Source organism: Budorcas taxicolor, chromosome 13, assembly GCF_023091745.1.
Source record: "Budorcas taxicolor isolate Tak-1 chromosome 13, Takin1.1, whole genome shotgun sequence".
Classification (NCBI taxonomy): Eukaryota; Metazoa; Chordata; class Mammalia; order Artiodactyla; family Bovidae; genus Budorcas; species Budorcas taxicolor.
The window spans coordinates 39,954,796-39,969,554 of record NC_068922.1 but is presented as its reverse complement, the minus strand read 5'-3'; the positions used below and the strand labels follow the sequence as shown (position 1 = coordinate 39,969,554).

The following is a 14,759-nucleotide window of genomic DNA, read 5'->3' as shown; positions in this document are numbered from 1 at the left end:
AGAACAGAGCCAACAGAAATTCCTCTCCACCCTTCAACCCGTCCTGAGTTCTAGTTGGCCAGTGGAGTCAATGCCCCAGATTATTATGACCAGGGTACTTGGTCATTGTTATGACACTGGTCTTTATTGTAACACCAGTTACAATGTTATGTATATTCACTTATTTATTTATTTCAGACTTTAAACTTTTTATTTTGTATTGGGGTATAGCTGATTGACAATGTTGTGGTAGTTTCAGGTGAATAGCAAAGGGACTCAGCCATACACATACATGTGTCCACTCTCCTCTAAACCCGCTCCCAGCCAGGCTGGCATATAACATTGAGTTGAGTTCTACGTGCTATACAATAGGTCCTTGGTGGTCGTCCATCCTGAATATAGCAGTGTGTGCATGACCTTCCCAAACTCTCCAACCATCCCTTCCCCTCAGCAACCATAAGGGTATTATGTATATTTAAAATAATCATAGAGACATAGAATTGACCTGGTTTTCTTCATAGCATTAGTCATGCTTGCCGTTTTTATTAACGCTGGGCCCTTGTTTGGGAGCAACTAACTGCAGGTGGGGACATGCGTGTCACAACCATGTGTGATCTGCTCCCCAGCACCACCGAGACTTCCTCAAGCCGCGGTTACAGGGGAGGCTGGGGTCCAGCTGTGCCCTTTCTCCCTGGTCTCAGGTGTCGGCTGGGGTGGTGAGTCAGCTCAGTGATCGCGCCGTAGCACGGGGCCCTGCACGAGATGTTGGGGAGATAACGCGACCTGGGGCCAGGTCTTCTGTCTCTGGAGCACGTATCTGCTTCTGATCATGAAACATTTATGATCTCTGCAGACGGGAAGATGGAAGCAGGATATAAACATCTAATGGCTTCTAGAATTCTAATTGTGGTTACAGTTCAGCAATCTTTTTACATGTTGCTAATAATAATTTGAATTAGATGACAGTGCCTGAGTTGAAAGGAGCCATTTTCACTGGACGTTTTAACTTCTAAATTTAATACCAAGACTACAGTTTTCCTTATGCCTTGTGACTTTTAGGTGAGAAACTTGGGACTGACCCAACAGGATATACTAAATTACTCAGTTTACCTGGGAGGAAGGGGATACTGAAGCTGATAGAAAAGCCTGCGGCCGTGTGAAATTACACTCCAGTGGCCCTCTGCCACAGCTGGGGCGCCTCGGCCCCTCTCCTGTGGCATGCACTGTGGCCCTGGGTGGCTGACACCTCTGGGAGTGGGTCCACCGGAGGCAGCACCCACAGATGCTCCTAGGAGCCCCGCAAGGGCAGAGGGTAGAGTCTGCATCAGGACCACATATAAGGAAACCTCACACTAAAACTCGAGCACGTTGTGTTTACTGTTAGAACAGCAGGAGATATGTCAAGACTCTTTTCTCTCCCTTTAAATTGATTGGAATTCATAGGTGAGGACAGTTTGGACAAGTTGGTTTCTTCATGTGTCAGTTTAGGAGACGGTTGTACGTGTGTTTGCTGTCCTACGATGATCGGTTTTCTGTGGCGTGTTTTGCTTGGATGCAGGGTGGTGGCTGCCACAGTGACACCCGGCGTGTGAGATGCTTGCCATGCGGGACAGGTTGAAAAGCCTGCTGGCATCAGCTGCTCCTGCAGACCTGGTGTTCCCTGGGTGAACTTGGCAGAGGAGCTCACCGTGAGCTGACTGTGGGTCTGCAATGCCTTCTAACTGTGCGGGAAGTGGGTGTTTAAATGCGTTTAAATCCTTGTAGGTTCTAAGGGTACAGGAACCCCGTGCTAGCAACTCCTGGGGGAGTGGTTATTTCTCTGCCTGGAAACTCTCTGGATGTAAAAAAAAATTTTTTCTTCTTGTTCTGTGAAAAATGGCACAGAAAAAATGAACAGCTGGTTGTGTTGATATCAAACTTGAAGAGATCTGAAAAATGCAGTTTCTAGCCAGGAAATAGAAGCTTGAATTGAAGAAGAGGTGGCAGGTTTGGTTGTGACTGAGGTTTCCTGCGTCAGAACCTCGGGTGTAAAGAAGACTCCTCTTGGGGGTGTTCCCGCCAGTGGGTTACTCAGAGCAAAACCACATCTTGTGGGTCGAATTATGTGCTACTATGCCATTTTCTGTATTTCTTGCTGTTCGCCTTTGTGTGTTTAGAAACCAGTTCTGAGTGACTTGGTCTTTGGTAGAGGAATTTAACTTATTTATATTTATTATTTTTGTGTGTGATAATTAGCATTAACATTTTTTTCATCTACTTTTGTTTTTTGGGGGAGGGTTACTGACTCTTACTTTATGCTTTGGGATTTGGGAGATATACTTTGGATTTTCTATCATTTCTATCATTGTCTTTAAAAATTGCTATTTGAACCTTTTCTCTTTTTATTATCCCTGGTGGCTCAGATGGTAAGGAATCTGAGGTGCAGGAGGCCCAGGTTTGATCCCTGGATCAGGAAGGTCCCCTGGAGGAGGGCCTGGCAACCCACTCCAGTATTCTTACCTGAATAATCCCATGGAGAGGAGCCTGGTGGATTACAGTCCATGGGGTCGCAGAGTCAGACACAACCGGGCGACTGACATGACTGACAACTGATTGAGAATAAAGCAGTGTTTGGTGTTACTTTTACTTTACCCCCATATATCTTTTGTCCATCTTGCTTTTTAGCCATTTTAAGTATTTTATGTCCAGATTATTTTATTGTAATATTTTTAGCGTTTATTTCCCTTATGTTAATGGTTTTGAGGATTTGCTCTATTTTTATGCCCGTATTAATTCCAGTTCTATAAATACAGATTGTTGTTGATAGTGTTTATGCACCTGCACCCTTGTTTTTGGATTATTTAAAACTAATCTCTGTATTTGCTAGAATATGAATCATTTAGTATGTTGAGGAGGTGAGGTATGTGGCTGAAAAATTCCCAGCTCTAGAATACCATTTTTTAAAAACAACAACAAAAACTTCAGACAAATATGGCTGGCTCTACGCTTTTCAAATAATCTTTTTTTCTCAATACTCTGAATTTTGTTTGCTTTGCAAAAGAGCTGTATTGTACTGTGTGTGTGTGTGTGTGTGTGTGTGTGTGTGTGTAACTCTTTGCAACTCCATAGACTGTAGACTGCCAAGCTCCTCTGTCCATGGGGTTCTCCAGGCCAGAATACGGGAGTGGGTTGCCGAGCCCTCTCCCAGGGGATCTTCCTGATCCAGGGATCAAACCCGCATCCCTTAAGTCTTCTGCATTGATGGCAGGTTCTTTACCACTGGTGCCACCTACTCTAGTCATCTGCATTGCATGCCAGATTCGCATGCAAGACCCGGCTTGCTGTGGGACATCTGTCCTCCTGTATGCCTGTGTCCTGCTGTGAGCAGCTGACCATGCTGCCTTCTGGAGCTTAATGTTGCAGAAAGACCGAGGTCAACCTGAGTTTTGTTCCTTTGTGGATAATCCATTTGTTTTTCTCAGATTTTCTGTAGGACTTTTAATGACATGTTGAATTTGCAGCTTTGAATGTGCTACGTCTGGACCCTTATCTCTCTGTTCAGCTTGCTTAGTGCTGGGGAGGTCTCGGGATGCACGAGGTCATGTGGGAAGCTCTGTGGTGACTCCAGGGTCATGCTTTCTGGGTTTTCATCTCCATGCAATATTTTCTGATTTCAAACATTACTTGGGCATCTACTGTTTTTATTTATGTAGATCTTAAAAACGACTCAGTGTCCTCGTGGGCCTCTTAAGACTGTGAGTGAAAATTGCTTTAAAAAGTACCCTATTCTTTCAGCAAATCTATTTCAGAAGGAAGAATCCATTTCTTTAGAGGATGGCCCCTCCTTTGCTGCATATTCTATGGATATCCTGCTTCCTCAGGAGGGGGCCGCAACCCCTACGCCTCTTCACACGTTCATCTGTGCTTTAAGCAGTAATTCCTTTGAGTGTTTTGCTTGTAGATGGGGTCCTTTACCCTTTCTGAGTTTTCATTGCTTAAAGAGATTTTCCCACATTTTTATATTGATTAATTTCTAAAATACAGGAGGGAGAAATCAGATCCCCTCCTCTTTTTTTAATGCATTCCCTATTTCCTTTAGATGTTTTTGCCTTGTATTTTAAGTGTTTGCCAATATTTTTTTCTTTTTCTCATTAGCCAAAGAAAGTATTGCCTTTTGAGTGATAATCTAATCAAGCATTAAGATTTACTGTAAAACTGGGTAGGGGCCTCCCAGGCAGCCCTAGTGGTGAAAAGCCCGACTGCCAGTGCAGGAGATGTAAGAGAAATGGGTTCTATTCCTGGGTCAGGAAGATGCCCTGGAGGAGGGCACGGCAACCCACTCCAGTATTCTTGCCTGGAGAATCCCATGGACAGAGGAACCTGGTGGGCTAGAGTCCATGGGGCCGTACAGAGTGGGACACGACTGAAGTGACTTAGCATGCATGCACACACATAATGTTGGGAAAGCCAGTTCTATCCTCTTTGTCAAACACCTGCTGTCAGAGTTCTGAGTTTCTGTGATATCTGAGTATGAGCACCTACTTAAACTTGGGCATTTCTTTGTATCTGTTTTATATGCTTGCTAAGTCGCTCATAGGGGTCCCTAAGATGGCTCATAGGAGGTCTTCTCTCTAGGGACGCAGCAGCTGCTGAAGGAGCGGCCGGTGCCTGTCATGTTGGGGAGGGATGGGGTGGAGGGGTGGTTGAGGTGAGCCCTTCTCAAGAGGTGATGTTTGAGGTGGGTCTTAAAGACTGAAAAGGCTGTAAGAAGACAGAGCTGTGCTTTCCTGGCTAAGTTAACAGCAGGGTGAGTGACTAGCTAGAAGGGTACATGGATAAGAAGAAAAGTATGACTTATTAAACTCAAAATGTAGGTACCTTATTTTTAAGATTCTTTTGTTCCTAATTTTAGCTCCATTTCTCTTACATTTCGAAGTCCCAAATGTTGACACCCAAAATTCGATGAGACTGTTTTGTCCACACTGGATAGTCATTTTTAGTGAGAGATGAGTGACCAGGCCCTGGGTGGACACAGCACTGTCTCCATAGGTCACCCTGGGACTGTCCAGGCCATCTGGCTCCTGCCCACAGGGTCCTGTTGAGACCAAAGCACGTGTGGCATTCACAGGATATGTCCTATAAAGCCACCTGCCCTGTCTCATCCTGAGTTTTCTGAACTCAAAAGGCCAAGTGACTAAATAAGACTTCTGTTCCTCCACACTGAACTTGGTGATTTCTGGTCAGTGTTTTCTTCACCTTGCACCCTGGGCCTCGTGGCTGGTTTCAGGGAGAGTTGCTCCCATGTTCTGTTTGTGTGCAAAGAGCAGGTTTAACTGGTCATTGTTAACCAGTTAACTGGTCACGTTATCGCATCAGTGAGTATGTGATATTTCCTCCTTCTTCACTGACCTCCTTTTCTAAGTGGAATCAAAATCAGATGTGAATCTACTGGGATACATTGCAATCATCTAGGAATGATTTGAAAGAAAAAAAAAGTTTCCCATACAAATTAAATGAAGATTAGCAGTTTTAAAGTACATGATAGCATCTTGTATAAACTGCAGCTTCCATTTCACATTATTCCTAGTCATGCAGTAGGTTCTGAAGAAAAGAGGCTATGGATAATCACTTAAAAGAATGACAGATTCCCCGAGGTGCCGATCAGTAGTAAGACCTAATTTCTATTTCGAGTGTGCTGTGTTGGATTACCATACAGATGCAGCTGAGCACCAAGCATTAACTACAGCCATGTGTCTTTCAGAAAAGTAATGTTTATTCACGCTGTGTGGCTTTCCTGCATTTTTAAAAATTTTACTCTCCAGTGAAACTGAAAACAAGATGTCAATAGCTTCTGTGGCATCCACAGTTGTGTAGCTTAGGATATTGGCTGCAGCAGCAATGCCATGTTGTATTGGCCTCCACAGAGGTAGGTTTCATCTGGGGCTTTCTGAGGGACAGGCTTAGCATTTAGGCACAGATAGTTGTGTGGGGCTTTGTTTTTATTGACCTTATAGGCTTCAATGCATAAACAATGACTCTTGATATATATTTGAGTGCAAAAAGCCTCTCTGTGGGTGATTTCAGCTTTGAGTTGTATAATATTATGTCTGTTTGGGAATATTCTTAGTAGCTCAGATATTTGGCATGGTATTTCTTATCCAAACGTTACTGAGTTGATTTTTGAGTATCTTTAAAGTCCATCTGAAATCTGAAAACTTTTATCTGGAAGTGGTGATGTTGTCAGGCCTGACCTCGGAACAAGCTGGAGGCTACTTGTGGCCCACCAACAGCATCCTAGCACTCCTCGCCCACCGTTTTGCTATAGTCTCTGTCTTTCTTTATATTTTGATGTATGGCAGAAGCCAACACAATATTGAAAGCAATTATCCTCCAATTAAAATTTAAAAACATAAAGGGGAAAAAATAAAGTTAACAGCAGCAACAAAAAGAAGACATTTTTTTCTTTATTGCCTACTAAGAAAGGAAACCTAAATCAAGAAGAGCCATCTATATGTATTTTGAAAGGTTGAAAAGCACAATTCAGTACCAGATGGTTTCCCGACAACAGAGAAGATCTGAGGAGCCCGTGGGCATGCCAGGCATTCGTCTTGTCTGAGATGAGCTCTACCCTGACTCTTGAGACTAATTTTCTCTGCATCTGCTGTACGAAATTTTTAGATTAAGTGGCAAGATGGGACCAGAAGAGAATCCTGGAGGGACTTCCCTGGTGGCCCAGTGGCTAAGACTCTGCATTTCCAGTGAAAGGAGCACGGGTTTGATCCCTGGTCAGGAATGTAGGTGGGATGCCAAATCCCCTTGGAGGAGAAAGCCTGACCCAAGAGGACACCCAGTTGCTGCTGTTCCCTCAGCTGGGGAGAGAGAACTAGATGGAAGGAGGAGATGATGCTGGGCTCCCCTCCCTGTGAGGCCTCAGGCAGCTGATGAGAAACAAAGCCAGCAGAAGTAGTAGGGTCATTTCTGTTAGGACGTCAGCCTCTCGATATGATGAGAATGTTCTGAGTAGTCACTAGAAGATGGCTATAGCAGACAGACGCACAGCTCACGTCCCCTCCAGCCTGGCTGCAAGGCTGCCGTCCTCAGCTTCCAGCCGCCACCACACTCTTCCCATCACGTCCCCAGCCAGTGACCCACTGAGGCTGCAGTGTGGGGGCCTGGCCATCCTCAGGCACACGGGCTCCTCCAACAGACTATCTGCTCACGGACTCCTGTGGGGCTGTACACTCTGAGTGGGGGTCTGGGGCTCCTCTGTTTCCTCATTTCTCCTTCACAGAGGCTGCTGCTGCTGCTAAGTCACTTCAGTCGTGTCCAACTCTGTGTGACCCCATAGACGGCAGCCCACCAGGCTCCCTCATCCCTGGGATTCTCCAGGCAAGAACACTGGAGTGGGTTGCCATTTCTTTCTCCAATGCATGAAAGTGAAAAGTGAAAGGGAAGTCGCCCAGTCATGTCCGACTCTTCGCGACCCCATGGACTGCAGCCTACCAGGCTCCTCCATCCATGGGATTTTCCAGGCCCCAGTAAACTACTGGCACTCTTAATTGCACAGAGGGTCAGTTCCCCAGAGAACTCAGCCTACAAGGATCATTATTCATTTGTTATCAAACATACTGAACCTAGCCTCTGTAGATGGAGTAGGAAGTGGCAGCCCACTCCAGTGTTCTTGCCTGGAGAATTCCATGGACAGAGGAAACTGGCAGGCTATGGTCTATGGGGTCGCAAAAAGTCAGACATGACTGAGCACACATCCACACACACTGCAGTAAATTTTTCAGTAAAAGAGAAAGTATGAGTTAAAGAATCACAAAAGGTAACAGCACTATTTATAGTTGCCAATGTATGGGAGCAACCTAAATGTCCACTGACAGATGGTGGGTAAAGAAGGTGTATATATGTATATATATACACACACACCCTCCTATCAAACACAGTGGAATACTACTCAGCCATAAAAAGAATGAAATATTGCTATTTGCAGCAACATGGATGAACTTGGGGAACATTATGCTAAGTGAAAGAAGTCAGACAAGGCACATACTGTGTGACATCACTTATATATGAAATCTAAAAAATAGAATAAGCTAGTGAATGAAAAAAGAAGCAGACTCATAGATAGATTGAACAAATTAGTGGTTACCAGTGGGGAAAGGGAAGAGGGGAGGTTGTAATATGGGAGTTGAGGTGGGGGGGAGGGGAAGAGTTATTATGGGATTATATGAAATCCTGTGTGTGAAACTTTTGAAAATTGTGAGGTACTATAGAATTTAAAGAATCTTTCATTTAATAAAAATTAAATCAGAATCAGAAGAAGTAAAGGTTCTTTGTTATATCTACCAGGGATGGTGGGAGGAGAGAGGGTCATAACTACTATCCTAAAACTAATTTTTAGCTCTTAATTTCAAGAAATCCTTGCCACCAGTTTCATTTCCTTATTCCACGGAGTAAGGTCTCATCCTCTCTGTTCATCTTTCTTCCCAATTCTGTTTCTTGTCTGGAGACAGGTGATGATTTTAATGGAAATGGGAAGTGGAAGATGAAAAAGAGAAAACCTAGAGAATCTGGCATTTGACAGGTTATTTTTGTTCTATTTAAGCAATGGCTGTGATATAATTACAGAGATCCCTTCAGTTATTTTCTTCCCTTTTCTTTCTTTTAGGGAGAATTAAAGTTGGGGTAGTAATCTCTTTAAAACATTCAGGGAAGGAAGCTTGCTTGGGGCAAGTGAAAGAGACTGTTTCACAGGGGTCCAAGATAAAGTGAAATTTATGCTATTACAAACTTTTTTTTTTCTTTTCTGAAGTGCATCTGTATAGAGATGTTGCATGCTTGCCTGCTCACTCATGTCTGACTCTTTGCAACCCCATGGACTGTGGCCCACCAGGCTTCTCTGTCCAAGGGATTTCCCAGGCAAGAATATTGGAGCAGGTTGCCATTTCCTTCTCCAGGGGATCTTTCCGACCCAGAGATCCAACCGACGTCCCTTGCATCTCCTGCATCACAGATGGATTCTTTACCACTTGAGCTATCAGGGAAACCCTCTATATAGAGATATATAGATCTATAGCATGTACTATGGGCTGTCATGAAAATGTATAACTTCATTCATTTGTTGTTTATTTTCTCTTTGCATCTTATTAATTTTGTGTTTTTTTTTTAATAGAAAATATTGCAGTTTCTACCTGAACGAATTTTCTTTCGATGGCATTACCAGAGTATAGGTAAGAACAATTACAAAAAATTTTAATTAATGTATATTTCTTCTAGTAAAATTGCCAATAAGTGACTGTGAATTTGTAATTCTACATATATATATGTAGCATATTTTTTACACCTCTCTATACCTCTTGCCCACCATAATGAAGACCTGGCACAGCCAAAAATAAATAAATATTTTTAAAAATACACTTTGGGCTTTAAAGGTGTAGGCTCAATCAGTGAGTGTTCACACATGGCCAAAATTCATGCAGGGATTTTATATATGAGTCACTGAATCTAGTTCGTTCAACTAAATTTTTCTTGTAGATAGTATAAAAACCAGGTACATAACTAAACTGCAAATCAGCTGATGACTTTTTAAGAGTATCCCTGTGTTGGTCATGCCCCCGGGCTACCCAGTGGCCTCACATTTGGCTGGGATTGGGAACACACCCTCTGAGGCTCATCTCTCATAGTTTCTATGGCTCACTCCTCAGGAGTCTGAGTCTGACAAGCCTTCCTGGTTCCCCCAACCCCAGTCAGGCCACCCCAGAGCCCATTCTTCCCGAGCGATCAGGGGCTCCCTGTGTACTTCACACCAGGACCCTCTCAGGGTGCATCATGGCCAGGCTGAGCCAACTCTGGGGACCTGTGTGTGGCCTGCCCGCCAAGGGCTAGCTGGGCCTGATGCCATGTCAGCTCACGTGGTGCCCTCCCAGAGTCTTTCACCCATCATCCCTCTGCTCTCTGGAAGCCCTCTTCTTGGGTTAAGGAACAGCCCTGCAGTCTCCTAGACTGCTGAAACCCCGGTTTTCTCTGACTATTCTCTGTCTCCCTCAGAGGATGGGGATGAGATTGTGGCCTTTTCTTTTTTTCCTGCAAGTCCAAGTCCAGACCTCATCCATCATCCCCTCTACGGAAACCTCTGTCTCTTGACGATGCTACATTGTCCCTCCTTGTTGCTGGTGTGTCCTCTGATCTTTTGCCCTCTTGCTTTCTTTTTAAATGGCTTCACTCTCTCCCAGTCCTTTTCCTTCCTGGTAAGTTACCCATCAGCCCCTTGACCCCCTCATCCTCCGTGGCTTCCTGATTCTCTTCCGACCCTTGTCATGACACACGTCTCTGTCTAACCACAACCTCCACCCCGCTGATCTGTCATTCAACCATTTCCAGGCTACCTGCTGGGTTTTTTTTTTACTTTTTTAAAGAAAAACTTTTTTTGTACTATCATTGACATACAACAGATTGTACATGCTTAATATATATTATTTGATAAACTTAATCACAGGTCTACACCTGTGCAGCCATGGATACCATCACAATGATGAACATAGCCATCACTCCCAAGAATTTCCTCCTGACCCCTCCCACCCTTCTCCAGCTCACCCCTTAGTCCCCTGATCTGCAAACACCAATCTACTTTTTGGCCCTATAGCTTGATTTTTTAGAGTCTTATAGAAATAGAATCATGCAGTATATTCCCGTTCTGTTTGGCTTCCTTCACTCAATATAATTATTTTGAGATTCATCTGTGTTGGTGCAGATATTAATAGTTCATTCCTTTTAACTTCTGAGATGTACTGTATTCCATTGCATGGAGATACCATAGTTTATCATTTGATGATGAGCCTTTGGGTTGTTTCTATTAATAGTATTTGGCTACAAGTAAAGCTACGGTAAACATTTGCATGCATGTCTTTGTGTGGACACGTGTTTTCCAATCTTTGAGAATGAAGTGGCTGCATCATATAAAGACATATGTTTAACAAAGTGTTTGTACCATTTCACATTCCTGCCAGCAGTGTGAGAGTTCCGGTTACACCACATTCTCATCAGCACTTCGTATGATCTGAGTTTTAATTTTAGTGGTAGTGGTATCTCACTGTGGTTGTAATTTGCATTTCTCTAATGACTACATGATCTTTAGCGTCTTTTCATGTGCTATTTGCCACCTGTATGTCTTGGTGAAGCGTATGTGTGAATCTGTTGCCAAATTGAGGGTGTTTTTTCATCCTAATCCTGAATTCTAAGAGCTCTTCACATATTTTGGTTATAAGTGTTTTAATCAAACATATGATTTGGAAATATTTTCTTCCCATCTCTGGTCTGTCTTTTCAGTCATAATAGTTTACTTCAGGGAGTAGATGTTATTAATTTTGATGAAGTCCAGGGTATCAGTCTTACTGTTATGAATTTTGCTTTTGGTGTCCTGTCTGATGAATCTTTGCCTAACCCAAGATCGCAAAAGATCTGTGTTTTCTCCTAGAGAGTGTGCAGTCGTATGTTTCACATTTAGGCCCTTGATTCATTCCGAGAAAGTTGTTGCTAATGTCAGTCTCCTCCAGTGGACTGCTGCTCCCCTGTTCTTAGATGTTTCAGTGCCAGAAGGTCCTGTGCCTTTGCTCCACTGGCACTTCCAGCAGAGCTTGTGCACCACCCTCGTGGCGTCTCTCCACGCCCTGATCGCTCCTCTGGGGTCATACTGCCATTGGTTATTCATTGGTTTGAGGCATGATGCACACACACACAGGGAGGTGTTGTTTTTTTTTTTTTTAAATTCAGATAGCGGACTTTTGATATCATCCCTCTGAGTGGGATGATTTGGGAGAATGGCATTGAAACATGTATACTATCATGTAAGAATCGAATCGCCAGTCTATGTCCGATGCAGGATACAGCATGCTTGGGGCTGGTGCATGGGGATGACCCAGAGGGATGTTGTGGGGAGGGAGGTGGGAGGGGGGTTCATGTTTGGGAACGCATGTACACCCGTGGTGGATTCATGTCAATGTATGGCAAAACCAATACAGTATTGTAAAGTAAAATAAAGTAAAAGTAAAAATTAAAAAAAATTAAAATTAAAATTAAAAAATAAAAATAATAAAAATAAAGAATTTTATAATGTCAATGTTAGATTCCAAATGTCTTTGTTATCTTTTAAATATCTTTTAAAGACCTTTAAAGGATTGCCACTTCATTGGAAGAGATTTTGAAGCATTGAAAGTCTTGCAGTCAAAAATGAGATAAGCCAAGAAGTAGATTTTTGAAAGCAGTGATTAATTTGCTTCCATTAAAGTCAGGAAAGTAAAATTACAATACATTCTGTGTGATAAACATTTAAGCTAACGTGAGTTTTAATACTTTTTCATCTTTCAATATTGAGCTTTCTAATTTTTAAGTATTTTTCAACTACTTTAGTGTACTTATTTGTTGTTTTTACACGTGAGTCAATCTAGTGGAAATCATTAGGGATGAAAAGACACATACAGTGATGGGGTTGGGGATAATTATAGTTTCAATGAGGAGTTTAAACATCCAAATAGGAATGATATGTAGACAGAAACTTTTTGAAGTTAGAATGAAATGGATTTCGTAATGGTAAAGTAAAAATAGAAATATCTCTGTGAACCTAGGGTCTTTAAGAAATACCTAATGTGGGAACTTCCCTGGTAGTCCAGTGGCTGAGACTCTGAACTCCCACTGCAGGGGACCCAGGTTCAATCCCTGGTCAGGGAACTAGGTCCCACAAGCTGCAACTAAGACTTCTAATGATTCAACTATAGTTCCTGCATGCCACAGCTAAGACCTGGTGCAGCCAAATAAATAAAAAATAAAGAAGTACCTAATGTGGCCAGGGAAGGATCTCAGATCCTCTTCCCCAGTTCTCATGTTGAAACCCACTGATACGTGCCTGCACTACACACATTTTTCTTTATAATATTCTTATTTAAAAAGTGTTCTGAGAGTTTCTGAATACAACAGGATGGGATAGATCAAATATATATTAGTTTTCTTTTGGGCTATAACAAATTAACAGGATCATTTTAAAAAGCAGGGGACTGTTGACAGATAACGAGCAGAGATTCCCTGTGTCTGTTGGTAAAGTCTGTCCTTTTTATATGTATTTACTCCTCCCTGTGCAGGGAAGAGTGGATACAGGAAATTATGGGTAGGCTGAAAGTTTAAAATAAAAATGCTGGGCTCATTTCAAGATGGGGAAGGACTGACAATCCCCAGTGGTCACACACAATGACTGGAGAAAGTGTTTCCGAGGATGTGTTGTAAGACGGTGGATTTTTCAGATGTCTTGGAAGAGAGCTGTCTGTGCAGACTTTATCCCCAGTCTCCTGGGAGGTGAGGTGTCTGCTGGACCTGCCAATCATCACCAGGTCCCCCAAGGCATCATGAAGCAAAAACTAAACTGGGGCAGAATGGACTTTGTCCAAGAATGGATGAACAGGGAGCTGAGGGATGAGGACCAGTTGGCGGGTGAGTGTGGGAGAGAGAGTCCTATGAGCATAGGCACTTGAGCCTCAGCTCTAAGAGCCCCACCCAGGCAGTGCTGACTCTGGACCCCAAATCACTGGACATGCTTTGGTGATAGGAATAGAGGGAAGCAGGCACTTCCTCATTTAATCACAAATCATTGGTAATCTAGTGCTGCAGCCTAGTCACGATAGTGGTGAGTTTCCTCTGAGTGCAGCGTTAGGTGTTACAGCAGTCATTCAAAGTTCCTTCAGAAAACTAGTAATTTCCTTCTGGCTAATGAATTCCTAAAGTGCATGCATTTAGCTGATATTTGTGTATCTGTCCACATAGATGGGGCTTCCCAGGTGGTGCTAGTGATGAAAAACCCACCTGCCAATGCAGGAGATGTAAGAGACACAGGTTCAATCCCTGGGTCGGGAAGATCTCCCAGAGAACGGCATGGCAACCGACTCTGGTATTCTTGCCTGGAGAATCTTGTGGACGGGGGAGCCTGGCGGGCTACAATCTATGGGGTTGCAAAGTGTCAGATACGACCAAAGTGACTTAGCTCACATGCGTGTCCACATAGATACAGCCTGCAGCAATTGTCAAGGCACTCTGTTTCTTTGAACTACGTTGGTGTTGGAAAGTGATATCCAGTTTTAAAATATGGGGTGGGAGGTGGGAGGGGGGTTCATGTTTGGGAACTCATGTACACCCGTGGCAGATTCATGTCAGTGTATGGCAAAACCAATACAGTATTGTAAAGTAAAATAAAGTAAAAATAAAAATTTAAATAAAAAAGAAAAAAAATAAAATATTGCACAAAACTCTCCATCAGGAAATCTAAATAGTATTTTTTTCTCAAAAAATTGGAAGAAAAGATTAAGACTTCCAGTATATTCTCATTTTAAAAGAGTATATCCTTTTTGAGGTTGAGGCCTCATTTAGGGGCCGCATGTGATACTGAGGTGGGGTTGCCAAGCCGTCTCCATGCTAAAGGCATGGATACATCTAGAGAGTCACAGGTACATGTCTCCATCCTCCTGAGGGAGCCTTCTGGCCCCATAGGCTGTGCTCCATGGTTTTGCTCTTGGCTGAAGTAGTTCTGACCAAACTTTCGAGTCCCTCTCCTCGACAGTGACCCAAGGGCTCTGCAAGGTGATTTACTGATGGACTGAAGCCATAAATGTGGTTGTCATTGCAAGCAGAGCGGCATGCTGTCCTGAATATTTGTAAAACGTTCTTGTAAAAATGTTTTGTGAGCGGTAGTTTTATATTATGTTTTCCTTTAGAGATTTAAAAAAGTCATTCATTTTGTGCCTGACAGAGACATTTTC

General features: G+C 43.1%; 1 protein-coding gene across 5 annotated transcripts in view; it reads left to right on the top strand.

Annotated features, from left to right (window-relative positions):
• Positions 1-14,759, top strand: part of RALGAPA2 (Ral GTPase activating protein catalytic subunit alpha 2) — a 270,985-nt gene that overhangs the window by 36,961 nt on the left and 219,265 nt on the right. For all 5 annotated transcript variants that reach the window (XM_052650406.1, XM_052650407.1, XM_052650409.1 and 2 more), the window contains exon 4: positions 9,137-9,194. In XM_052650406.1, coding sequence (XP_052506366.1) covers positions 9,137-9,194 — 58 coding nt within the window. The remainder of the gene's footprint in view (positions 1-9,136; positions 9,195-14,759) is intronic.